General features: G+C 38.9%; 2 protein-coding genes across 12 annotated transcripts in view; one reads left to right on the top strand and one right to left on the bottom strand.

Annotated features, from left to right (window-relative positions):
- The window catches only part of RAD51B (RAD51 paralog B), a 769,161-nt gene that overhangs the window by 643,076 nt on the left and 99,095 nt on the right, over positions 1-26,990 (bottom strand). The window lies entirely within an intron of this gene.
- LOC135274175 (protein FAM136A-like) lies at positions 22,543-23,329 on the top strand. The gene has a single exon (XM_064374484.1). It carries the CDS (start codon positions 22,546-22,548, stop codon positions 22,960-22,962), a length of 417 nt encoding a protein of 138 aa, XP_064230554.1. The 5' UTR covers positions 22,543-22,545; the 3' UTR covers positions 22,963-23,329.

The raw sequence follows: 26,990 nt of genomic DNA, 5'->3' as shown, positions 1-26,990 counted from the left end.
CTCTTCTCTGTTTAAGCATTTTAAACCAGGAAGATAATAAGCTACAGGAAAAAAAAAAAGGGACTGCATTAAGTCTAAAGGCAGTTGCCTTATTTTGGTTAATAAACCATTTAATGTTCAATTTCTGCTCTGAAAAAAGCTCATAAAAATTTAACTAGACAATAGCAAACTATCACAGAAGAAAGAAGATGACTCAAAGTCCACTGACAATCAGATGATACTATTATTACACCCAGTTGCAGACCCAATGAGTGACAGTATATTTCAATGGATACAAAACCACAGGCACCAACTACGTATAGGCATACCTGCTTGTACTTCACATATATTGTGGTCTTTTACACATTGAGGGTTTGTGGCAACCATGCATTGAGCAAGACTATCAGTGCCATTTTTCCAACAGCATGTGCTCATTTTGTGTCTGTGTCACATTTTGGTCATTCTCACAATATTTCAAACTTTTTCATTATTATCATACCTGCTATGGTGATCTATGATCAGCAATCTTTGACATTACTATGAAGGCACCCACAAACTGCAGTCCTATAAGATGTCAAACCTAATAGATAAATCTATGTATTCTGACTGTACCACCATGACAGCCATTCCCCTGTCTTTCTGCCTGTCTTTGGACTCCTTATTCCCTGATACATAAAAATATGAAAGTTAGGCCATTTAATAACTCCAGATTTCCTGAATCAGGTTAGAGAAAAAAATGGAAAAAAAAGAAATAACCCTACAATGGCTTCTAAATATTCAAGAAAGAAGAACAGTCACACATCTTTCACTTTAAATCAAAAGCTACAAATTATTAAGCTTAATGTGGAAGGCATATCAAAAGCTGAATCAGGCCGAAAACTAGGCCTCTTGCACCAAACAGCCAAGCTGTGAATACAAAGAAAAATTCTTGAAGGAAATTAAATGTGCCACCCCAGTGAACACACGAATGCTAACAAAGCAGAACAGCCTTATTGCTGATAAGGAGACCAAATGTCTGGACAGAAGACCAAACCAGCCACAACATTACCTTAAAGTCACACCCTAATCCAGAGCAAGGCCCCAACTCTCTTCAATTCTGTGAAGGCAGAGAGAGGAGAGAAAGCTGTATAAGAAAAGTTGGAAGCTCACAAAGGTGGCTTCATGAGGTATAAGGAAAGAAGCTATTCCATAAAAGTGCAAGCGAAGCAGCAAGTACAGCAAGATGCTACAGCAAGTTATTCAGAAGATCTACCTAAGATCACTGATGAAGGTGGCTACTCTGAACAACAGATTTTCCATGTAGACAAAACAGCTTCATACTGGGTGTGGGGGAAATGGCACATTAGACTTTCATAGCTAAAGAGCAGAAGTCAGTGCTTGGTTTCAAAGCTTCAAAGGACAGGCTGAGTCTCTTGGTAGGGGCTAATGCAGTTGGCAACTTTCTAAGTTGAAGCCAGTGCTCACTGGCCATTCTGAAAATCCTAGGACCCTCAAAAGTTATGCTTAATCTACTCTGCCTGTGCTCTAGAAATGGAACAACAGGTCTGGATGATAGCACATCTGTTTATAGCATGGTTTACTGAATATTTTAAATTCTCTGTTAAGAACTACTGCTCAGAAGAAAAGATTCCTTTCAAAATATTACTGTTCATTGACAAAGCCCCTGGCCGCCCAAGAGCTCCGGTGAAGATGTACAACGAGATCAATGTTGTTTTCATGCCTATTAATACAGCATCCAGTCTGCAGCCCACGGATCAAGGAATAATTTCAACTTTCAAGTCTCACTATTTAAGAAATACATTTCGTAAGGCTATTTCTGCCATAGATGGATCTGGATAAAGAAAACTGAAATCCTTCTGGAAATAATTTACCATTCTAGATGCCATTGAGAATATTTCTGATTCATGGTAGGAGGTCCAAACATCAACACTGACAGGAGTGAAGAAGATTCTAACCCTCATAGATTACTTTGAAGGTTTTAAGACTTCAGTGGAGGAAGTAACTGTAGATATGATACAAATAGCAAGAAAACTAGAGTTAGAAGTGGAACCTAAAGATGTGACTGAATTGTTACAATCTCATGACCAAACTTGAACAGATGAGGGATAAGGTATGAACAAAGTAATGATGAATGAGCAAAGGAGTTATTTTCTAAAGATGTGACTGAATTGTTACAATCTCATGACCAAACTTGAACAGATGAGGGATAAGGTATGAGCAAAGTAATGATGAATGAGCAAAGGAGTTATTTTCTTGAGATGGAAACTACTCCTGTTGATGATGCTAAGAACATTGTTGAAGTGACAATAAAGGATTTAGAATATGTCATAAACTTAGTTGATAAAGCAGTAGCAGGGTTTCAGAGGACTGATCCCAATTTTAAAAGAAGTTCTACTGTGAGTAAAATGCTATTAAGTAGCATGATATGCTACAGAGAAATCTTTCATGAAAGGAAGAGTAAATTGATTCAAGCATCAATCAATGAACTTTATTGTTGTCTTATTTTAAGACATTGATACAGCCACTCCAACTTTTAGCAACCACCACCCTGAGCAGTCAGCAGCTATTAACACTGAGAGAGGACCCTCCACCAACAAAAAGCTTATGACTCACTGAAGGCTCAGATGATCATTAGCATTTTTAGCAATAAAAAAATTTAAATTAAGGTATGTACATTGCTTTTTTAGGCATAATATTATTGCACGCTTAATAGACTACTGTATAGTATAAACATAACCTTTATATGCACTGGGAAATTTAAAAAATGTATGACTCACATTATTGCAATAGTTACTTCATTGTGGTGATCTGATACCAAACCCATGATATCTTCAAGGTGTACTGTAAGGAAATTTGCTACCAAAACCAAAATGTTTATAATAGTGCTGCTGGGTAGGATATATCTCCAGACCCCAATTCCTGTTGCAAGAGGTCGCTCTATTTCTACTCTGTCTCAGAAGACATCCAGAGTACACTGTATATTTGTAGGAAATAGGGAGGCAGCATCTCTACAACCAGAGAAGTTCAAAATGTCTCCTATCTGAACTTAATCGCATCTGATCCTACAACCAAGCAAGCCACTGGTTGTAGGATCACCTCTCACTCTTAGGAGAGTCCATCTTAAAATATATATTCCTCTGGACCATAACAAATTATGCTGAGTCTATGTACATCCAGACTCTAGTATGCAATAGGAACACGAACACATAACTATATATTCAATTTAGTACTTCATATACAACTCCATAAGACAGACTTGTTTCCTTAACAAAGAAAACTATTTACCTAAGTTTGTCACAGTAGCTATACTTCTTTTTGATCAGTATTGATTTCTGAAAAACACCTTATTTTCAATAGTTGTAAATGTTTTGCTGGCTCAAAAAGACATGAAGATAAATGGGCTATGTAAAGTTTTCCTTTAAAATAGGAGAGTAAAAAGTGTTTCTTAAATATCTAATTGAAAACAGTGCCTTTTAGGCTACCGATTTTTCCATTATAATATATACACCAGAACACAAAGCAACTTAAGTGTTAAACATTAGGAATTTTCTAACATATATACAAATGAAGATAGTTATTTTGTTTTTTTAGGATCAAATATGAGTCTTTGTACAGAAACACCTTAAGCCTGAATGTTAAGTTTTCTCCCAAGTCATTTGCTTCAAACAAAACAGTCTCTTTCCAAGAAAGATCTGTATTTTAACTAATAATTCTAGGGGAGTCACATTACTGATGAAATAAGAAATTATGAATATAAAAACAGTAACTCTTTTTGGAAGCTAAAGAAAGACAAAGAAGAAAACATAGACAGATGACAACAAATACTTAATGGAACGCCTTCCATGTGCCAGACATTAAAATGGGAGCTAAGGACACAAGGTAAATCAAACACAGTCCCTGCCCTCATGAAATTTATAATTGATGTAATGCCATTATTATATTTTTCTCATGTCAAAAGAGGTATTTATATTGCCATCAATCCATAAATGAAAGCTAAACATGCCTTACAGGAAAGTATTTCCTAACCCCTGGAATAATCTGCTCCTCTAAACAAGAGGCTAATCAACTGGACCTTCCCATTCCTCTTTGTCTTTGGATAATTTTACTATTTATGCTTTATACTGTACATTCGGTCATGGGGATATATAATATAGATGTTTATTAATGATGGTGATAATGGTAACAGCAATAGTTAATATTTAATAAGCATGTGTTAAGTTCAGGGCATGGCACTAAACACTTTACATTTATTATTTGGTCTGATCCTCACCACAACCCTATTTGATAGATATTATTATTATGTGTAACAGGGCTAGTACTGAAAGATTACTGTTTTATCAAATATAATAGATCAAAATAAGGAACTTAAATATATCAAATTAAGAAATCTAATTTTACTTCTTTATTCTTCTATCTAGAACCATAAGTAACAACTTAATCAGAAATATATAACTGCAAGTTTAAGTTATCACTATCCTGCTCCTCAGGGGAATATACACAAAGCTTAGAATATGGCAGAAGATAGGAAAGACAGAAGTAGTATATCCATCCCTTCTCTCCTTAAACATGTGTTTTATTTTGTTTTTTTAAAAAGCACAATATCCATTTGTAGGATCATATTGCTTACACCAAAGACTTTTGTTTTATCTAAAAGTCTTTTAACCAGGGATGAAATAAAATTTATAAATTAATTTCTAGGCTGGGCGTGGTGGCTCACACCTGTAATCTCAGAACTTTAGGAGGCAGAGGCGGGCGGATCACCCAAAGTCAGAAGTTCGAGACCAGTCTGACCAGCATGGTGAAACACCGTCTCTACTAAAGATACAAAATTAGCCGGGCATCGTGGCACACGCCTGTAACCCCAGCTACTCGGGAGGCTGAAGCACAAGAATCACTTGAACCCAGGAGGCAGAGGTTGCAGTGAGTCAAGATCATGCCATTGCACTCCAGCCTGGGCAACAAGAGCGAAACTCTATCTCAAAAAAAAAAAAAAAAAAAGCAAGAGAGAGAAATGTAACAACTTTCCCCCCTTTCCTACTCCTTTCTATTTCATTTTTCAAAAATAATAATTTATCTGATTAAAGGTTGAATTAGAGAAAAGTATTTTCAAATTCCCCAAAAGTTATCCCTCAATTCAAAACAGGATATAGCACTAATTGCTGAGAGTTCCGAAACTCTATTTTGGGATTTTCAAATCCCAAATTCACTCCAAATCTCAAGATTACAGTTATTAAAAGGAACTGAAACAGCCCTTCCTCTAAGATGCCTGTTTGAGAAGAGATTTATCATTCCACAATCCTGAACTGGAGTGAATGTTGAACACCCCTTTTGATAAAGTCTTAATTATAACAATTTTTAACCATTTAAGGGTTATGAAACTCACTGAGAAACTTGTGAAGGCTATGGACTTTCTTCCCAGAATAATTATAAGTACATACACATAAAATTTTATATAATTTTAGGCGTTCCATACACTTACTGAAGCCCAATCATGGACCTCAATTTAAAACTCTTGGTCTGGGCTGGAGGTGGTGGCTCACGCCTATAATCCCAGCACTTTGGGAGGCTGAGGCGGGTGGATCACCTGAGGTCGGGAGTTCGAGAGCAGCCTGGCGAACATGGTGAAACGCCATCTCTACTAAAAATACAAAAATTGGCTGGGCATGGTGGCACATGCCTATAATCCCAACTACTCAAGAGGCTGAGGCGCGAGCATTGCTTGAACCCAGAAGCTGAGATCGTGCCACTGCACTCCAGCCTGGGTGACAAAGCGAGACTCTGTTGCAAAAACTAAACAAACAAAAAACAACTCTTGGTCTGTTTATTCACCAATCACATACCCTTCAATATCTCAGGAGCTTGGTATCATGTGTGAAAATAATAAAGTGAAGCTTTTTGAAGAAAAACCAATTGAAAGGAAAATGTTTAATGTCCCAAGATGAAAGGGGTAGTTGGCAATTTGGGGTATCACTAAGCTGGCTGTACTCTAAAAGGTCTCACCAGACAACACTAGAAAAGCCATCTAGAAGTTAATATGGTCTTAGACTGTGCACAAACCACATTAATATCTCAGACTTCCACTGCTGACTAACACCTTCTTGCTTGAGATATTTTAATAACATTTAATCAGTGGAAAATTTTGACATAATAGTATAGCCAGATTTTCCTTACTATTACTGATTCTTATCTAGAAGACAGTTTAGCCACTCATTGTAGCCAAGGGAGGTCTTGCTTTTTCCTTGGCTACAAAGAGTACAACTAAAAAAATATTTTAATACATTCAAGGTAGGTATGATTTTTTCTTTCTTTTTGGTGAAAGGGCTCCCTGGCTTATCCAACAATCACAATGCCTCAAATTCATCTTTGCATCTTCTTTTTTTTTTTTTTTGAGACGGAGTTTCACACTTGTTACCCAGGCTGGAGTGCAATGGCGCGATCTCAGCTCACCGCAACCTCCGCCTCTTGGGTTCAGGCAATTCTCCTGCCTCAGCCTCCTGAGTAGCTGGGATTACAGGCACGCGCCACCATGCCCAGCTAATTTTTTGTATTTTTAGTAGAGACAGGGTTTCACCATGTTGACCAGGATAGTCTCGATCTCTTGACCTCGTGATCCACCCGCCTCGGCCTCCCAAAGTGCTGGGATTATAGGCGTGAGCCACCGCGCCCGGCCATCTTTGCATCTTCTTGACTCACTCTTAATCCAGCAGATTTCAAAAAATTTCTATTGGGTATCTAATAACTATAAAGTTCCTAAGGGCAAGGTCCAAGTCACCTTTGATCACTATGGTATGCCCAGTGATTAACTGCCTGGCACACAGTAAGTGCTCAAAAAATACAACTTTAATATGCTGATCAAACTCTTGCAGCAACTACCAGTTCAACCACTAGGTATATGAGCTTGGCAAGTTACTAAGTATCTCTGAGATCGTTTATTTACCTAAAAAAGTGAATAATGATATTCATACAATTAGTACTAAGATTAAATAAGATCAAGTACATAAAGCACACTACTGTAGTATCAAAAACACTATATTATTCTTTAATGTAAACCTCTATTTTTAAGGCCTGTTAAAATATAGCTGAATTTTAAAATATGACACTATAGTCATATTGACATGGTTCAAATTAACTTTACAACCACATTCTTACAAAAAAACAAAAACAAAAACAATAAAGGGCCAAAAAAGCTAGGAGCAAAAATATTAAAATACAGAGACAAAGACAGCTAAAAAAACAGAAACCAAAAAAACCTCATAAATAAGGCAATGTTTTGAAAGAAAATAACTTCCTTATATATTTGTGGCTTAAAACACAACTAATATTTTCCAAGTGACAAAGCTGGCACAAACATAGCAATTGGGAGATTTAGTTTCCCTAAAATTATTCTCCAGCTCTGTCAAAAAAAAAAAAAAATCTTTACTTCTTAAAGGCACGTACTCTAAAACGAAATTGTCTTGGTTGTACAAAAGCGCCTATTAAAATGTGCTTTAGTTTTCCTCCCTCTCCACACCCCCTACTCCCCCTGCCTGCACTGTTTTCTTTAAAAACTAAGTCCTATAGTGCCATCTACTGTGTCTGCTCAGATCACATCACTTTTGCTGGTTTTATCCAGCAAAAGAAACGAGAAATGTAGCAAATTTAGAATCTGTCACTTTATACGATATACTTAGATGTAAATACCAACCTACACACACTATCTATAACTATACCTGTATCTGTATCTCCACCCATATGTTAGTATCTGAGCAACAATTTACCTGCTGTCTTTCCACTTTCTTCTTAAGTCGGCCCGAATTCATTATAACCCAAGTATCATAATAGGAACCAAAATGTTTACCTCTATACATTAGAGGAAAGAGGTACAGTAATACTAAAAAACCTTTGTTGAGGGCTTACTGTATGTCAAATAGTATTCTAAGCGCTTAAGCAAAATAAAGATTCCATAGATAAAGCTTGAAAACCATTTACTCCACTCACATCAGTGAAAATGACTGCTGTTTATTTGTTTTACATGAATATACCACCATGCAAATAAAACCAAGCATCTTGAGGAAAAGAGCTGTGATTCACTGTTCTTTTAAAATAAATGGATGTCAACTCCACAACCAATAGTAAAAAATGATTTAATTGATTGATGGATGGATGGAGGGATGGGTAGAATAATAGACAGACGGATGGATATAGATGGCCAGCCCACAGCTCCTGTGACAGTGCCTATCATATTTTTTAACCCACAGGGTCTTTTTCATTACAAAGATGTAGCCTTTAGCCAGAAAATTCAACACATTAAGGAAATCTCCAGTTAATTCAAAACCTCCTTCTTCCTCCCTAAGTGTATATTTAGCGAGCACAAAGAAAAAAATTTTTAAAAGGTCATTTATAAACATGGTTTGTCTCCAGTATAAGAAAATGTGTATTAGTACAAGCCTCATAACTTACGTATCTAAGTAAGTGATGTTTGTGAAATGTATCAACCAAGAACTTAATCTAATACTACTAGTACACAAACATTTTTTGCAATTTCTCATTGGTAATTTCCTTTAGAATCTGTTTTGAAAGCAATAAAAGAAAATATGTTTTACTTTATATTTTATTTATTATATTTAATATGCTTTAATCTATTACTTAGTTTGACCACCCATCTTATTCATCATGCTCGGCTCTAAATGACAGTTGACTGTTTCAAACTTCAAAACAGCCTACAAAAGAAAGACCTGCCACCACTGAAAACTGACAAAAGAACTTACCAAGAAAGGAGTATGCATAAAATGGGTATATATCTTCTATGACCATTTTGAGAGAAACAACATCCATTTGGATACACTACTGCTGACATTTAAAAAGAAAGAAACTCAGGCATCATATTTTTAAGTCACTGAATTTTATAACTGCAACTATTCCCATAATAGCGTTCATTTGTTATACATATAAATGTTCTCTGTCTTAAGTCTTCCTTTCATAAAACTGTAAAGACTCTGTAGTCTTCTTGGAAGACTTGGCAGGCTTTGAAACTTCAACGCATTGACGTTACTCCTGCTACTTTACGTAAACCCTCACTTTAAGTTCAGTGTGTCTGCCACCATATTGCTCAATTCTTCTACTATTCCAAATGCTCTGAAGCAGCTTCCCAGAAATCCTTGTTTGGATCAGCAAAAACAATTTGGTGTCATCAGCAGATTTCACCATTTCCTTCTGGAGTCATTAAAACACTAAACAAGCATGATCTTGGTATCAATCCTTGGGTTTCCTATCATTAACTTCTCTCCAGCTGAAGTCAAGCTATTCTCTGCTACATTGTGATTTCCAAAATAGGACCAGGATGTGTTTATTTGCTAGAAGTGTATGCACTGATGGATTTTTTAAATGAAAGTTGCAAAATGCATTATGAAAGTAAAAGGGGAAAAAATCCCAAAGGCCAGAGAAGTCAGCAAAGAGAAGCAGCTCCTAGTTGAGTTGTCTCATCCAAGCATACTGCCTCATATTTAACTGATTCTTAAACCTCAACAGGATTTTAACCTTTCCCCTCCAATTACTTATTTCTGTTATAATTATATGAGGGACTGTATTAAACACATTTGAAAATTCTCTGTGAATTACAACCAGCAGGTCCAACTACTTTATTAGCTTTTCTTCTCTTTACTACATTTAAAGAGAGAAAAGCAAACAGTCCTTACCCAGAAAGTAAAAAAGCAAACAGTTTTCTACCCAAACTGGTCTGTACTCTGAACAAGAGAAATCACTCTTTCTTTTATTGAAGTGCAAATCTGTTTGAAGCTTTCATTCTGCTTTCCCAGCCTGCTCTCTGCAGCTGCATAAAAGATGAGACATGGGAATAAAAGAAAACTAGGCTAGGGCCAAAAAGCAATACTGTCCATATGCAAACTCACTCAAAGAGCAGGAGTTTCTGTACTTCCCTTCCCACTGCTTCCATTTTAGCAGACCCCTAGCCAAAAGGAGGAGGTACTGTGCTATATCTATATGTCTAATCCTGTTTAAAACAACTTCTTATAAGAAATCAGGGGAAGGATACGGTTACTAAACCCCCAGTCCTGACAGAGAGCCTGAGGCATTCTTAGGGTCATCTTTTAGCTCTAAGCTGGCTGGAATTAGGCAAGTTTAAGAGAGCAATAGGGAGAGTCTCACAGGTCTCTTACAATGCTTGTGACAGAGGCATAGCAGCAGGGAGCAGAATTCACTACCTATCTTACCCCATGCAAAATTAAAGCAAAATCCTCCCCCTAAGCCAAAAGGCAAAATCTTCCCCCATGCCAAATCTGCAATAGACTTTCAGAATGTCTAGAAACCCATTAGCCTACATGCAAGGGTGTCAGGTAACCTTATAATCCCAGCATTCTCCTCAGGCCAGCAGTGAACCATACACAACTGAAAAAGTTCACCACCTCAAAAACAAACTCTGCTGGCATCAGAAGGGTATTCTCAAGGGTTTTGAATCAGATGTCATTATAACTCCATGTTATTTTTAATACTGTTCTTTGGATTTGCTCCACACAGAATTCCCAAGTTACAGAAGGACCATGAACAATGTCCAGATGTATAAAATGCAAAACTACTTCCCTCCTACTTGTAGATTCCAAGATAAACACCACAAGAAGCACATGTGACTAAACTTAGAGCTCATTCCAAATTAAATACTGCATCATGTGCACAGTTTAGGGCTTGAAAAACAAAACCCCACAAATATTCTGCACGGTTCATAAGCCAGGCTCGGGCAAGCACATGACCACGTTGTAAGAAGGAACCATGAATTGAAGAGTAGGGGTAAAGGGTGAAAAAAGTCTTAGTCAAAACCTTTCCCAGAAAATTGGTGGTGTTTTCAGTGAACATTTGTATAAAATGGGACACAGATGAAAGAGGAAACTGTATTTTTCTGTGCTTTTTTTTCCCTACTGACACCCTCATTTCTAAAACTGCCCACCAAATTGGGAAACTCTGCAAAGATTTCAAAATTCCCAGCCAAAGCCAAGCACAAACATCATTAAATACAGATACAAACACACACACACTGAGGTAATGAAAACTTATATCTCTGACTGAGCAGACCAGACAGAATCTTCTGACATAGAAGCTGAGTTCTGGACAGAGTACATGGAACCTTATGGGACAGACCAGGAGAGTCAGGCAATGTGAAAAGACCTCTCCCACTATTGTTACTGTGTTTCAAAAAAAGGAAAAAATAGATGGATAAAGTAGAAAGACGGCAGAGAGATAGTATGGCTAACTGGGTGAGTTCAGTTTTTCTCCCACAACTTAACCTAAGCAAAAGCTTTCAAGAAATTCAGACTGGGAAATGTTTAGTTACTGAAATATCTTAAAAAAAAAAAAAAAAAAAATACGTAACATTTGACAGATGCACATATATGTAAAATATATGTAACATTTGACAGATGTAACTTGACAGATGCATATATATATTTTACACATATATATTTTACTACATTTAAAGAGAGAAAAGCTTTGTCAAATGTTACATAGTTTTATATATATAACTTTTGTTTTATATATATAGTTACATAGTTTTAGGTATACAACTTTTGTTTCATATATATATAATGTAGGTTATGAAGCATAATTAAAGAATATACACCTAATGAACCCAGCACTGAATTTATGAATTAGAATATTTCCAATCTGCTATGGACTAAATGTTTGTGTCCTCCCAAAATTAATGTATTAAAACCCTAATCCCCAGTGTAATGGTATTTAGACATAGGGCCTTTAGGGAGGTTAGATTAAGTCTTGAAGTTGGAGTCCCTATGATGGGTACAGCCCTGGGAGGACATAATCAGGAAGAGGCCACCCAACCATGCTTCCACCCTGATCTCAGACTTCCAGCCTTCAGAACTGTGAGATATAAATGGTTATTTGAGCTACCTAATCTATATGGTAATTTGCTACAGCAGCCCAAGCTAACTAAAACACAATCCCAGTGAAGCTAAACATGGGCCTCTACCAAAAACCATCTTCCTGCCTCCCTGCAATGATCATCACTATTCTGAATTGTGCATTTTTTTCATTCTTGTCTTTTTTTTTTTTTAATAAAGTTCTTACCATAACTGTTGGAGTTTTCTTTCTTTAACGGAATTAAGTATTTCACTTACTACTGTCAATTTTATATACACTATCTAGCTTTGCAAGATTCTATACAAAAGCATGCACAATTTGGCTTCCGCCTTTTTAAGGCTAATATCATAGAGTAAGATGACATATATTACATATTGGGTACATACATGTATGTATTGTATTCCCTTTTTTTCTCCTGTTTGTGTGTGTTTCCACATTAGAGGGGGGAAAACAGTAAAGCCTTTATCTAATATATCAGAAAAAAGTATCTACCTGTCTGTCTGTCTTCCTCCCATTTTAAGTATCTCAAGATATGAAATTATCTCTTACTTGCTCTAATTTCCTAGTACCTAGCAGAGTGCTAAATGTCAAATAATTATTTTTCAATTAATCTCTCAAATTAGAGCCCAGATGCACACAGTCAGAGCTGGTCAACAACAACAACAAATACTGTTCTTTTGATCAGTGTTTTTCTTACATAACAGATCTCTTCATTTCTCAGGTCCAAGTTTACCAATTATCTCCCTAGATGGCAAATCGTATAAGTCACTAAAATCACTTCCTCACCCACCAAATAAAAATCTTAGGTGGCAATGAAATTGTCAAGTGAGACGATTTTCTCAAGAGTCATACAGTGCTAAGGAGTCCATCTGGGCAAGCACACTATCACACACACAAGTTTAATTTAATAGTATTTGAGCTATTCTCAACCACAGATGCCAATATGACATGGAGACATCAACTGTTTTCTACTGAAGAACAGCATCATCTACAAAGCAAACTATACACAAAATGACTGAGAAGTTCCTGCTATTTGACAGCAAGGAGTTTCACAACCACCTTAACATTATCTTTACGTTATGTACTGAACACAATTCTCTTGGGTGCTATGTTCTAAAGGATAGGCCTACGCCCTCAGTTAAGTCACCATTATGCAATATGCTCATGATTACAAATTTGTCCATCAACTTGAAGGAGCAAAACTGACAGCTACTGTCACTTCAGAATCGAAATTAAGTTGTGTGGACTCCATCAAAAGTATTATTTGTTAGAAAATTTTCCTGACTCATCTCTTGATTCTACTCAATGCACAAGATTATCTAAAATCTCTCTCTGGGTGTGGAGAGGAACCAGGAAAGAAAGTGCCTGAAGAATTTAAAGCCAGTTGCAAGACATCAATATAAAGAATCTTTCTTAAGGGACAACTGCATTGTTATTCCAGAAGGCTTAACAGTTACACTTTAGGAAGCAAAGCTTAGAGAACTATTTACATAAATGTTATTAGTCTGGAATTCATTCTCACATTGTAATCAATGAAAATTTTAAAAATTGAAACTCACTGGAGCACATGCCAGACTTCGTTACAAAACTCACACCTTTTTACATAATCCAGCTGAAAAGCATTGGTCAAGAATCCATATTGATAAGTCATTCTACAAAAAAATCTTGAGAAGGTGGAATATTTCTCAGAAGAAGATAACATAATTCTGCTTCAAAGAAGACCATCAAGAAAGTAACAGAACAGAATGGGAAAAAAATGTGAAAATCAAATATCTATTAAGGGTCTTGAATCCAACATATAAAATGAGCTCTTTAAAACATAGTAATAGGCCAGGGACGGTGGCTCACACCTGTAATCCCAGCACTTTGAGAGGCTGAGGCAAGTGGATCACAAGGGCAGGAGATCGAGACCATCCTAGCCAACATGGTGAAACCCCATCTCTACTAAAAATACAAAAATTAGCCGAGTATGGTGGTGTGCGCCTGTAGTCCCAGCTACTCAGGAGGTTGAGGCAGGAGAATCGCTTCAACCCGGGAGGCGGAGTTTGCAGTGAGCCGATATCACGCCACTGCACTCCAGCCTGGGTGACAGAGCAAGATTCCATCTCAAAAACAAACAAACAAATAATAATAATAAGATGAACAATTCATTAAAATTGGGCAAGAGACTTAAATAGACATTTTTCCAAAAGAGATATATAAATGGTCAGTAAGCACTTGAAAATTCTCAACATCATTAGCCATTAGAAAATGCAAATAAAAACCACAATGATATAACCACTTCACACCCTACAATCACTAAGATGATTGTAATTTTTAAGAAAATGATGACAAGTATTAGTGAGGATGTGCAGAAACTGGAACCCTAACTCATTTCTGGCAGGACTTTGGAAAAGTGGCTTCACAGTTCCTCAAAATATTAAACACAGAGTTCCCATATGATCCAGTAATTCTACTCCTGAGGATGTAACCAAGGGAAATAAAAACGTATGTCCAAACAAAAGCTTGTACGTGGATGCTCATTACTGCATTATTCATAATACCCATAATGCAAAAATAAACCAAATGTCTATCAACTAATAAATGGATAAACAAAATGAGTTATATTTATACAACAGTATATTATTGGCAATGAAAAGGAATGAAGAATACTGGATAACATGCTACAACACAAATTTTGAAAACATTACGCTATATGAAAGAAGCCAGTCACAAAAGAACACATATTATATGACTTCACTTTTATAAAATTTCCAGAATAGGCAAATCTATAGAGATAGAAAAACAGTGATTTCAAAGGGCTGGGGGAAGGCGGAAATGCAGAGTGAGAGAGTGGCTGCTGCCAGGTTCAGGGTTTCTTCTTGGGGTGGTGGAATGTTTTGGAATTAGACTGTGGTGATAGTTGCACAATCTGTGAATATGCTAAAAAAAGAGCCCTAAATTGTATACTTTGAAAGGGTGAATTATATGGTATATAAATTATGTCTCAAAAAGCTGTTAAAATTTTTCTGTTTTTTTGAAGGCTTTTTGTAATGTGTCCTTTATAAAATAAACATTTGTAAAAAAAGGTCTATTAATAAAATAAGATCTATTTTCTAATATGTATTCTTGAATATGAAAGTTCTGGCATTCAACAAATAGACGTTGGCCTACTGACATTATCCTCTGGTGTAGTAGAATTCTGCCATAGTGAAATCCCTCTCTGCCCATCTTTTACTACTCTACTTGACCTTGTTTAGTTCTCATATTCATTTTTATAAGATGAAGTCCTCGGCATACCCTAGATCCTAAAGGAGCAAATAATGGATGTGGTCAGTTATTATTTTAGAAATAAGAAATAAGAAGACTTCAGCTGGGCTATTTATCTAAGACAATGCAAGAGAATCTACTTCAAAATTTAAAAGAGTTGGCCAAGGGCAGTGGCTCACACTTATAATCCCACCCAACACTTTGGGAGACCAAAGCAGAAGGATACCTTGAGGCCAAGGATTTATGACCAGCCTGGGCAACATAGCAAGACTCCCATCTCTACAAAAAAATTGTTAAAATTAGCATGGCATGGTGGTATGTCCTAGCTACATGGGACACTGAGGCAGAAAGATCACCCAGCCCAGGGGTTTAAGGCTGCAGTGAGCTATAATCAAGCTATTGCATTCCCATTTGGGCAAGAGAGCAAGACTCTGTCTCTGAAAAAACAAAAAATTTTAAGAGCTATACTTGCAGAATCGGCAGTACAAATCCATTTCTAGCATACAACTGGTATACCTTCTTGTTATCTTTGAAAGTGCACCATATCTTACACTCAGAGTAATTGCCTAATCATCCCTATATTTGTAAAAAAAAAAAAAAGTTAAAGATGGTCTTTCTGGTATATCTAAAAATTAACTGTCTCTGAAAGGATTCCTATACAAATCTATCTTATACCAAGTACACTTTAGTCAGATTTATTCATTAATTTAACCAAAATTTACTGAGCACTCACCTGCTAAACACTGAAACTAAATAAATTAAATTAGAAACAGACTCTATCATAAAAAAAATTCATCACTGTGGAGAAACACAAATGCCTTGTAAACAGGCAATATGATGGTGCGCTATATAGCAGAGGAGAGAGCATGGTGCCGTCAGGAAAGCATTCAAAGTCAGAAGTCTAAATTCTACAACGAACCAGGAAGTATGTGGACTATAACCAGGAGATGCCTTACTGAGGTTTCCCGTCTGATCCTACCATTCATTCAACATATGGACATTCCCCCCATCAATAAGAGCCAGGGATTGAACAACATGCTCCAGATTCCTCAATAATATACACTCCCTGCCCTCAAGTGGCTATTTTCAAAGTATGTCAACTAGAGCTTTTTTTTTGTTTTTTTTCCACTCCAGAAACTCCTTTCTCTGATGAGGGGGTGAAATAGAGAATATGAAACAAATAAAACTAAAAATAAAAGGCATTCTTCCACATATTATTTAACATACTCTACAGGAAGGGGGTCAAGATTTTAGTTCAGATATTTTAAACTCCCTTTACCTACCAACTCTCTCATGGTAGAAACAGCATCTTGTATCCTCAGCCAGAATTCCTAATTCCCATTAAATATATGTCAAATGAATAAACAAATAAATGAAACAATGGTAAGCAACAAATGCCATAAATATCACTTCCCTGGGGTAATTATTCATGGCATTTTACTACTTCCTTCACGCCTGTTTACTTTCTCCTTTTCTCTTTTCTTGCCCTCCCACTTCTTTCCTCTCTTTTTATCTTTACTTCTTCCTTTCTCTCCTATTTGAAATCTGCATCTTAAAGACTGCCACCAACTGTTCTCACCGGCAACTGCTTTGCTAAGCAGGCCACAAGGATCCTAGTGAGCAACGGAGTGCTCATAGTTTCCTAATTAAAAAGCGCCACCTAGTGGTTACAGTTCCCTTCATCCCGATGGTACCAGGAAACCTGAAAGTTAAGCAGTATTAACAAATTCCAGGTTTTCCATGGTGCCAGCTTGGTTTTATGGCAGCATCAGATGTAGTGAACCCTTTTCCTTTCACATCTACAACCAAGCTGTCAGAAGTAACTGATGTTGACAGCCTACAAAGCTTTGTAGTCAGGTGTATATTGACTTCATTATACCCTAAAGTTGACAAATTATGTTACTTCAATTCTGGTAGAATTAAAGGTATAGGCATTGCCTGACTCGGCAGGAGTGCAGAGGCAGCTTCTGCTCTTCCTGAACTCCTCAGCAGAGGTGTATTCAAGGTGGCTGACTAGAGAGATTGGACATTCACCCTCTCCAGAAAGAAGAACCAAAATTACTAATAGATAATCAAAATAATCACACCTTGAATAGAACATCTAGAAGAGAACACTAGAGTCCAACAAGCTCTAGCCACAGGAAACACCTGAGGCAAAGAAGGAGAAAAAAGCAAGTGACCAACTCAGCCAAGATCAGCTATGAGCCCCAACAGACCCACTATCACAGAGAAAGCGTAAGTGAGAGAACCTTAACAATCTATGTCCCCACTGTGGACTGCTGCAATCCAAACCATGGGAGAGTTCCTCTACCCACACAAACACTGACACTAGCAAGGGTGGTGATCTGGAGACCTGCAAGGGCATTGCACTAGACAAAGAACTCGTGCTGGGTCAGTCACACCCCCAAGGTCTAAGCTGCTACTGCAGAGCACCACTGTGAGAGCACAGCTGTCATAGGACTACATCCTGACCTGGAAATCCAAGCTCCCATATCTCCACATTCTGGGATCTCCCACTAACAACCCCAGTGTTGACCCAAATGGCTACAGCAGCACAGCATCGGCTGGGTTCAAAGGTGTTGTAGGGTCCCCAGTATTCTAGTCCATAGGGAACACTACACCTCAGGGAATGGTGCAGTGTACCAAAAAGTTACAGTGTACCAAAGGTGCATTGTACCAGAAAGGCAGCACAAATTCTGTGCTCAAGCTCACAAGTGGAGAGATCTCCTCCCGCTCTCTGCACACTGCCATCACACTAGCTGTCAATAGGAACCCAGGTGGATAAGCATGATAGCTGTCTGGAGCTGGAAGCAGTGACCCTGCCTGCACCAGTGGACTGGCCTCTGTGCTCAGGTTTGCACATATACAGCAGGAGCCTCTCTCCTCCTCTGCATACTCCTATAGCCTCAGCCACTGCTGCTGTTGCCAGGGGCTGGGGTAGACAAGCCAGAGGGCTGACTGTCTGTAGCTGTAAGTAGTAACTGTGTCCCCACTGATGGTGTGGCTTCCATGCTTAGACTCATATGTGAACATGGGGTCCCTACCCTCCTCAGCATAGCAGTACACTACTGTTGCCACCAAGAGTCGACAAGTCTAAGAGCTGTGTGTCTGGGACTGTGGATGGTGATCCTGCATCACAGCCACCATCAACATTAGCAAATATTGCTCAAGACCCAGAAGGTCTTCTCATCACTGCTGCTGCCACTGCCCACACCATACCAAATTCCCAGGTACCCGAGAACTTGCTCACCTGCCCAGCCTACCTCTGCCACCACCACCTCAGCATCTGAGCAAGCCACCTGGAGACCCAAGAATTGAACCTCTTGGTCCCACTAAAACTAGTGACACTGCACACTCCTGGGGCCTAAGAACAGGTATGCTCAGCCTACTGCGGCCACCAATGGGGCCCAAAAAGTGGCCTACCTAGCATCCCTGTCCCACCAAACTTCACTATAAGCTCCACTAATAACCACACCATAAACCATGGAGGAAATCACAGATACTACAGATATGGTTTATATCTAAAGAAATCATACAGAGACTACACAACTGAATGCATCCAGAATCAAAGCCAAAGAGCCCTACCCAAGTAGCACCACTGATGCATCTCCTGCAAAAGAAATCCAAAAGTGGGAGCTAAACATTGGGTACACATGGACATAAAAATGGGAACAACAGACACTGGAAAATACATGAGGTAGGAGGGAGGTAGGAATACGTTGGATAACATTTTCTGTACATGTCTGGTAGGTCCATTTGGTCTACAGTACTGTTTAAGTCCAATGCTTATTTTCTGTCTAGATGATCTCTTTAACACTAAGGTTGGGATATTGAAGTCCCCCACTATTGTTGTATTAGAGCCTATCTTTTTCTTTAGATCTAGTAATATTTGCTTTATGCATATCTTCTTGCTGGATTGATCCCTTTATCATTATATAATGACCTTGTTTTTCTTTCTGTGTCTTTTTTTTTTTAAAGATAGGGTCTCAGTGTGTCTTCTAAGCTAGTCTCGAGCTCCTGGCCTCAAGTGATCCTCCCATTTCTGCCTCCTGAGTAGCTGGGGTTATAGGCAGAAGCCATCATGCTCAGCTTCTTTGTCTTTTATTATTGTTTTTGACTTAATGTCTGTTTTATCATAGTATAGGTATTTCTGTTTACTTTTGGTTTCTGTTTGTGTGGAATATCTTTTTTCATTTATTTATTTTCAGTCTATCTGTGTCTTTACAGGTAAAGTGCATTGACTGTAGGCAGCACATAGTTAGGTCATTTTTTACAAAAATCAATTCAGAGAGTCCATATCTTTTAAGTGGAGCATTTAATCCATTTGTATTCAAGGTTATTATTGAGGTTTTGTTCCTTCATATTGTTAATTGTTTTCTGGTTTTCTATGGTGGTGCCATTTGAGTTTTTTGTCTTTTTCATTTGTGTATTGCTTTATCAGTGAGTTTCATAATTTTGCGTGTATATTTTATATGTGTACTTTTTTTTTCCACTCCCTTGAGAATTTCTTGAAGGGCTAGTCTAGTGATGATGAATTTCCTCTGCTTTTGCTTGCACCCAAGAGCAAAATAAAACGGCCTTGTTGCCTACACAAAGCCTGTTTGGAAGATTTCTTTATTAAATGCGTTTAATATTCAGACTACTGGACACGAATAACATTTGGTGCCGAAACCCAGGACAGGGGAACTCCCATGGGAGATTAGTCCCCTGTTCCAACTTTCATAGAGATCTACTTACCGACCTGGGGTTATCAGACCAGCCCACAGATGCACACCACCAGCTCTTTTGGTAAGCAGTCTCTCTTTTTGCTTTCCCATTCTTTTGTCTTTTCCTTTCCACTTCCTACCCTTTTCAGTTTCATCCTTTTTCCACCACAAAGACAAGGAAAATCAGGTATACAAGGTTTTTCTGTGTGGTTCAGGACCGGAAAAAATCCTATGTGGGTCACGGATCCAGGGACCCAGTTTTCCCCAGGGGTTTGATTATCGTGGAGATGTTCACCCTAGTCACTCGCCCACCAGGCTCATGGCCAATATTAGTGACAGGTCAACGTAGAGGACGATCTCTGGCTGCTCACCAATGAGGAGGTTCAACCCAGGCTGAACTAGGGACGCCTATTGAGTGGCTGGGTTGTGTGCCCATTTTCCTTGTCTCACGGGCAATTGTCTGTCCTCCATTCCTCCCTCCTCTCCTTTAGCCTGCGTTCTGAAAAATCTCAAATCTCTCCAGCTATCACCTAACCTAAAATCTAAGCGTCTTATTTTCTTTTGCAGTATCACTAAGCTACAATATAAATTGGACAATGGCTCTACATGGCCAGAAAACGGTACCTTCGATTTTTCTATCCTGCAGGATCTAGACTTTTGTCATAAAATGGGCAAATGGTCTGAAATTCCCCATGTCCAGGCATTTTTTAACACACCAATCCCTCCCTAATCTCTACTTCTTCTCTTTCCTTCCGTCTGCCCCTCCTTCCTCTGCCAGTGACCCAGAATCCTCCTTGTCTATCGACCCTTCTGAACTTTCTCCTCCCAACCTGTCCGAACCAGACCCTAATCCAGTACCTAATCCCATGCCCCAGAGACTTCCTCCTCTTCCTCTGCCCACAACCCACCTCCTTATGCCGTCCCCCACCATTTCACCTCCCCACCTCATACACGGCCCAGCTTACAGTGTAGTCCCGCAGCTACCTCCTCTGCCCCTGCCCAACAATTCCCCCTTCAAGAGGTGGCTGGAGCCTAAGGCACAGTTAGAGTGCACGTTCCTTTCTCTTTATCCAACCTTTCCCAAATTGGCCAACAGTTAGGCTCCTTTTCATCAGATCCTCCAATACTTAACCCAGTCCTGTAATCTCACCTGGAGTGACTTAAATGTCATCCTTACTTCTACTCTCACCCCTGTAAAACGCTTAATATGCATTTTATCACCCAATCAGCCGAGGCAGGCAGGACGTCAAACTTTCTGGTTCCAAGCTTGCACATGGAGGCCTGACAGTAATTAAACAACATGCTCCTGAGTGACCACTGGGTCAATGAAAGAATAAAGATAAAAAATTTTAAAATTTCTTGAAACAAAGACAATGGAAACGCAACACACCAAAACCTGTCAGACACAGCAAATGCATGCCAAGAGGGCAGTTTATAGCAATAAACATCTAAATCAGAAAAACAGAAAGATTTCAAATGAGCAATCTAACCACGTACCTTAAAAAACTAGAAAGCAAGAACAAAGCAAACCCAAAATTAGCGGAAGAAAAGAAATAATAAATGTCAGAGCAAAACTAAAAGAAATAGAGACTAAAAATACAATACAAAACGTCGGTCATTGAAAAAGATAAACAAAATTGATAAACCACTAACTTGACTAACCAAAAAAAGAAGAGAGACATCCCAGATAAACAATATCAAAAATGAAAAAGGAGACACTGCAACTGATACCAGAGAAGTACAAAGTATTATCAGAGACTATTATGAACTAAATGCTAGTAAAGTGAAAATCTTAGGGAAAATGGAGTAATTCCTGGAAACATAGTTAGTAAGAAAATAATTTTTAGGCAGGAAGAAAGGGTAAAGGTTCTCAGTGGAAATTTTCCTATAAGAAGAAGCAGTCTCCGAAACATTTCTTTTTTTTTTTTAAAGACGGGGTTTCACCATGTTGGTCAGGCTGGTCTTGAACTCCCGACCTCAGGTGATTCGCCCACCTTGGCCTCCAAAGTGCTTGGATTACAGGCCTGAGCCACCACGCCAGGCCAAAACATTTCTTTTCTAACAGAAAAGGCAGCTTAAAGAGCCAGCCAGGCAAGTTTTGATATGCAAATTCAGGTGATTAGAAACTAGGTCCACCCAACATGGCCAACATGGTGATTCCGGTCACTGGCCACCTCTAGATAACTCACAAGTGTTCAGGACATCAAGGTGACCCACATTTGCACATTAAAGGGCTAAGGTGGGAGGGCCAGGTTTTTCACAGGCTACAAGAATGACACACCTGCTGAAACCAATCCCTGGGCCATGTGCAAAAAAGACACAGCCTTCTCCAGCCTCCCAATATACAACCAACTACTTAGCTGCTGCACACATGGTTTCTCTATCATAGCCCGCCTCCCTCTGTCTCTGTATGGGGGAGCTTCTTCCTTCTTTCTTGCCTATTAAAACTCTCTGCTCCTTAACACCACTCCACATGTGTCCATGTCATTTTATCTAAATCAGCATGAGACCAAGGATCTTGGTGTTCCTCCATTTCAGAGCTACATCAATACAACCCAATAAGATTGAATGAGGAAAAACAAAAAAAAACCTGAACATAATGAGTACCAAGATTGAACTAGGAACAAAAAGTCTCCAAGAAAAAAAGCCCAGTACTGAATAAAGTAACTGCTGAATTCTACCAAATTTATAAAGAAGAACTCATACGTGGGCGCCAGCATGGCGCGGCGCGGGGCAGCGCGGGGTCGCCATGGCGGAGCTGCAGCAGCTGCGGGTGCAGGAGGCGGTGGACTCCATGGTGAAGAGTCTGGAGAAAGAGAACATCCGGAAGATGCAGGGTCTCATGTTCCAGTGCAGCGCCAGCTGTTGTGAGGACAGCCAGGCCTCCATGCAGCAGGTGCACCAGTGCATCAAGCGCTGCCATGCGCCTCTGGCTCAAGCCCAGGCTTTAGTCACCAGTGAATTGGAGAAGTTCCAGGACTGCCTGGCTCGGTGCACCATGCATTGCAATGACAAAGCCAAAGATTCAATAGATGCTGGGAGTAAGGAACTTCAGGTGAAGCAGCAGCTGAACAGTTGTGTGACCAAGTGTGTGGATGACCACATGCACCTTATCCCAACTATGACCAAGAAGATGCAGGAGGCTCTCTTATCCATGGGGAAATAAAAGTCTTTGCCAATGCCCATCAGGGCTGAGGGCAAGGATATATTTTTATAAGGAATTGGGAATTTTAGTCTTTTAAGCAAAGTTTATGAATGAAGAAATTAAGGACGGCCGCAAGTGTAAGGCATATGTCACTTGCCTCTGGACACTGGTTCTTTTATGTTTCAGTCCTAAAAAATGAAATGAAAAAAAGTGGTGCTAAATTGGGTCAGGGACATTACAGGAGAATTTTGGAGCTTGTATTTCCTGTGGCCAGTGCCTGTCCTGGCAGTAAAGATCTCCCCTGTAACAAGCCAGAGCCCTCCAAGGTACCAGACTCTTCTTACTACACAGGTACCAACAGCCTGGCAGGTTAGAGTTGGTGGAGTTTGAGGAGAGATATTTTCTCTTTGTTGCCAACATCCTGTTTACTGCAAGTGTCATCACACCATTTTCCATAAGCTGTGAAACAAAGTCCATGAGGTCACTAACTTAGAAGGCAAAAAGTTTTCTGAGTCTTTGTGTTCTTGACTTTGTGTAATTTATACAAAGGCATTCAAGTTGATTTTAAGATGTGGAACTGGGAGGGAGACTAGTTTGGAGAAAACTTTGAAAGGCTCCTTGTGGATCCCCATTTCTGGTCATCAAGATATGGATGTACATTTCTTAAAATTATTACATGCTGCATCTTTCAGCCTGGGGACCATGCAAAAACATGAGAGGTGATGACACACTAATTATGAAAAGCATAATTACTAGCTGATGGGTCCTGAGACTGTAGCAAAATTACAATGACAGGAAAAATTTTTTTTTTTTTTGAGACGGAGTTTCGCTCTTATTGCCCAGGCTGGAGTGCAATGGCATGATCTCGGCTCACTGCAAACTCTGTCTCCCGGATTCAAGCGAATCTCCTGCCTCAGCCTCCCGAGTAGCTGGGATTACAGGCGTGCGCCACCACGCCTGGCTAATTTTGTATTTTTAGTAGAGACGGTGTTTCTCAATGTTGGTCAAGCGAATCTCCTGCCTCAGCCTCCCGAGTAGCTGGGATTACAGGCGTGCGCCACCACGCCTGGCTAATTTTGTATTTTTAGTAGAGACGGTGTTTCTCCATGTTGGTCAAGCTGGTCTCAAACTCCCAACCCCAGGTGATCCACCCACCTTGGCCTCCCAAAGTGCTGGGATTACAGGCGTGAGCCACTGCCCCCAGCATGACAGGACAGTCTTGCAGTAACACTTTCCCCTTGAAGAGAAAGGGATTTTGATTTTGATATATACTAGTATCTAGGAATACTAGAGGAATAAAAGAAGACCAGTTGACTACTTGATTAAAACAGAATTATAAAGTACTGGATTTGGAAAAGCCTGGTTTTTACAGAACAGATGGAACCTAGCATTGCCTACTTAGCCCCCTGAGTTAACAGAGCCCAATTGAGACAAACCCCTGGCAACAGGAAATTCGAGGGAGAAAAAGTAACCACCTTGGGCTAGGATGAGCTGACTCCCTTAGAGCAAAAGAGAGGCAGCCCCCATTACCAAATACCACTTTTGCCTCCAGCTTTTTCAACTTGCAGTGTTCCTGCCCCGGCATGACACCTTATTGTTTTGATAGCAACCTCACTGTATTTTCACCAACTTATTACTTGAAATGATAACATAGCCTGTCCACTTGCTGTTTCCAGGCTGTGATATATTTTCCTAGTGGTTTGATTTTTAAAATAAATAAGGTTTAATTTTCTCAAAAAAAAAAAAAGAAGAAGAACTCATACCAATCCTCCTGAAGCTATTCCAGAAAGTTAAAGGAAGGGAATTCTCCCTAACTCATTCTATGAGGCCAGCATTACCCTGATACCAAAACCAGACAAAGCTATAACTAAAAAAATTACAGAACAGTATCCCTGATGAAGATAAATGGAAAAATATTCAACAAAATACTACCAAACTAGATGCAACAGCATATCAAAAAGATAACACACCATGATCAAGCAGGATTCATCCAAAGGATGAAAGGTGGTTCAATATACGCAAATATGCCAACCACAGTGGCTCACACCTATAATCCCAGCATTTTAGGAGGTCAAGGCCAGAGGACTGCTTAGGCCCAGGAGTTCAAGACCAGCCTGAGTAACACAGGGACACTCTGTCTTTACAGAAAAATTTTAAAATTAGCTGGGCATGGTGGCAACACACCTGTGGTACCAGCTACTTCAAAAAAAAAAAAAAGGCTATATATATGCAAATCAATAAACAAGATACATCACATCAACAGAATAAAGGACAAAAATCATATAATAATCTCAATAAATGCAGAAAAAGCATTTGACAATATTCAATACCTCTTCATGATAAAAGCTCTCAACAAACTAAGCATAAAAGAACCATACCTCAAAATAGTGAAGGCTATATATATGACAACTCCACAGTTAACATCATACTGAATGGGGAAAAGTTGGAAGTTTTTCCTTTATGAAACAGAACAACATAAGGATACCCACTTTAACCACTCCTATTTTCAGCATAGTACTGAAAGTCCTAGGCAGAGGAATCAGGCAAGTAAAAAAAATAAAAGACATCCAAATTGGAAAAGAGGAAATCAAACTGTCCCTTTTTGCAGATAACATGATCTTATATATTAGGAAAACTAGAAGACTCCACCAAAAACTCTTAGAATGGATAAATTCCATAAAGTTACAGGATACACAATAAACATACAAAAATCAGTAGCATTTCTAGACACCAATGATGAAATGGTCAAAAAAGAAAGCCAGAAGCCAATCCCATTTACGAAAAGTACAAAAATACATATAATACCTACAAATAAATTTAACCATAGAGGTGAAAGATTTCAAAAATAGTCAAACTACTAAACACTGATGAAAGAAACTGAAGACAGCTGGGCAAGGTGGCTCATGCCTGTAATCCCAGCACTTTGGGAGGCCAAGGTGGGCAGATCATGAGATCAGAAGTTTGAGACCAGCCTGGCCAACACAGTGAAACCCCGTCTCTACTAAAAATACAAAAAATTAGCTGGGCATAGTGGCAGTCACCTGTAATCCCAGCTACTTGGGAGGCTGAGGCAGGAGAAACACTTGAACCCAGGAGGCGGAGGTTGCAGTGACCCGAGATCACGCTACTGCACTCCAGCCCAGGCGATAGTGCAAGACCGTCTCAAAAAAAAAAAAAAAGAAACTGAAGAGGACACAAACAAATGGAAAGACAACCCACGCTCATGGATCAGAAGAATATCGTTAAAATGACCATACTGCCCAAAGCAATTTAAAGAGCCAATGCAACCTCTATCAAAATGCTAATGTCATTTTTCACAGAAACAGAAAAAAATCCTAAAATCTGTATGGAACCACAAAACCCTGAATAGCCAAAGCAATCCTGAGCCAAAAGAACAAAGCCAGAGGTATCACAACGCCTGACTTCAAAACATATTACAAGGCTATAGCAACCAAAATACCATAGAATTAGTGTAAAAACAGACACATAGATCAATGAAACAGAATAGAGAACCCAGAAATAAATCCACATATACACAGTCAATTGATCTCTGACAAAGCCCCCAAGAACATACACTGGGGAAAGGACACCCTCTTCAATAAATGATGCTAGGAAAACTGCATGTATTATATATATTTATGCAGAAGAATGAAACTAGACCCCTATCAATCACCGTACACAAAAGCTAACTCAAGATTAATTAAAGACTTAAACATAAGATCCAAAAATACAAAGCTACTAGAAGAAAGCATAGAAGTCTAAGCAAAGATTTTATAACTAAGATCTCAAAAGCACAGCCAACAAAACAAAAATAGACAAATGATACTATATCAAACTAAGAAGCTTCTGCATAACAAAAGAATAGACAGAACAAAGAGACAAACTCATGAGTGGGTGAATATATTTGCAAATTACTCATCTGTCAGGGGACTAATACCCAGAATATGTAAGGAACTCAAACAACTCAACACTAAAAATACAATAATGCCACTTAAAAATGAGCAAAGGGACTGGGCTCAGTGGCTTACGCCTATAATTCCAGTGCTTTG

Source organism: Aotus nancymaae, unplaced genomic scaffold (assembly GCF_030222135.1).
Source record: "Aotus nancymaae isolate 86718 unplaced genomic scaffold, 86718_ANA_hifiasm-v0.15.2.pri h1tg000011l, whole genome shotgun sequence".
In the NCBI taxonomy this organism is placed as follows: Eukaryota; Metazoa; Chordata; class Mammalia; order Primates; family Aotidae; genus Aotus; species Aotus nancymaae.
Note: the sequence above shows the minus strand (reverse complement) of the source record. Positions and strands in the feature narration are given on the sequence as shown.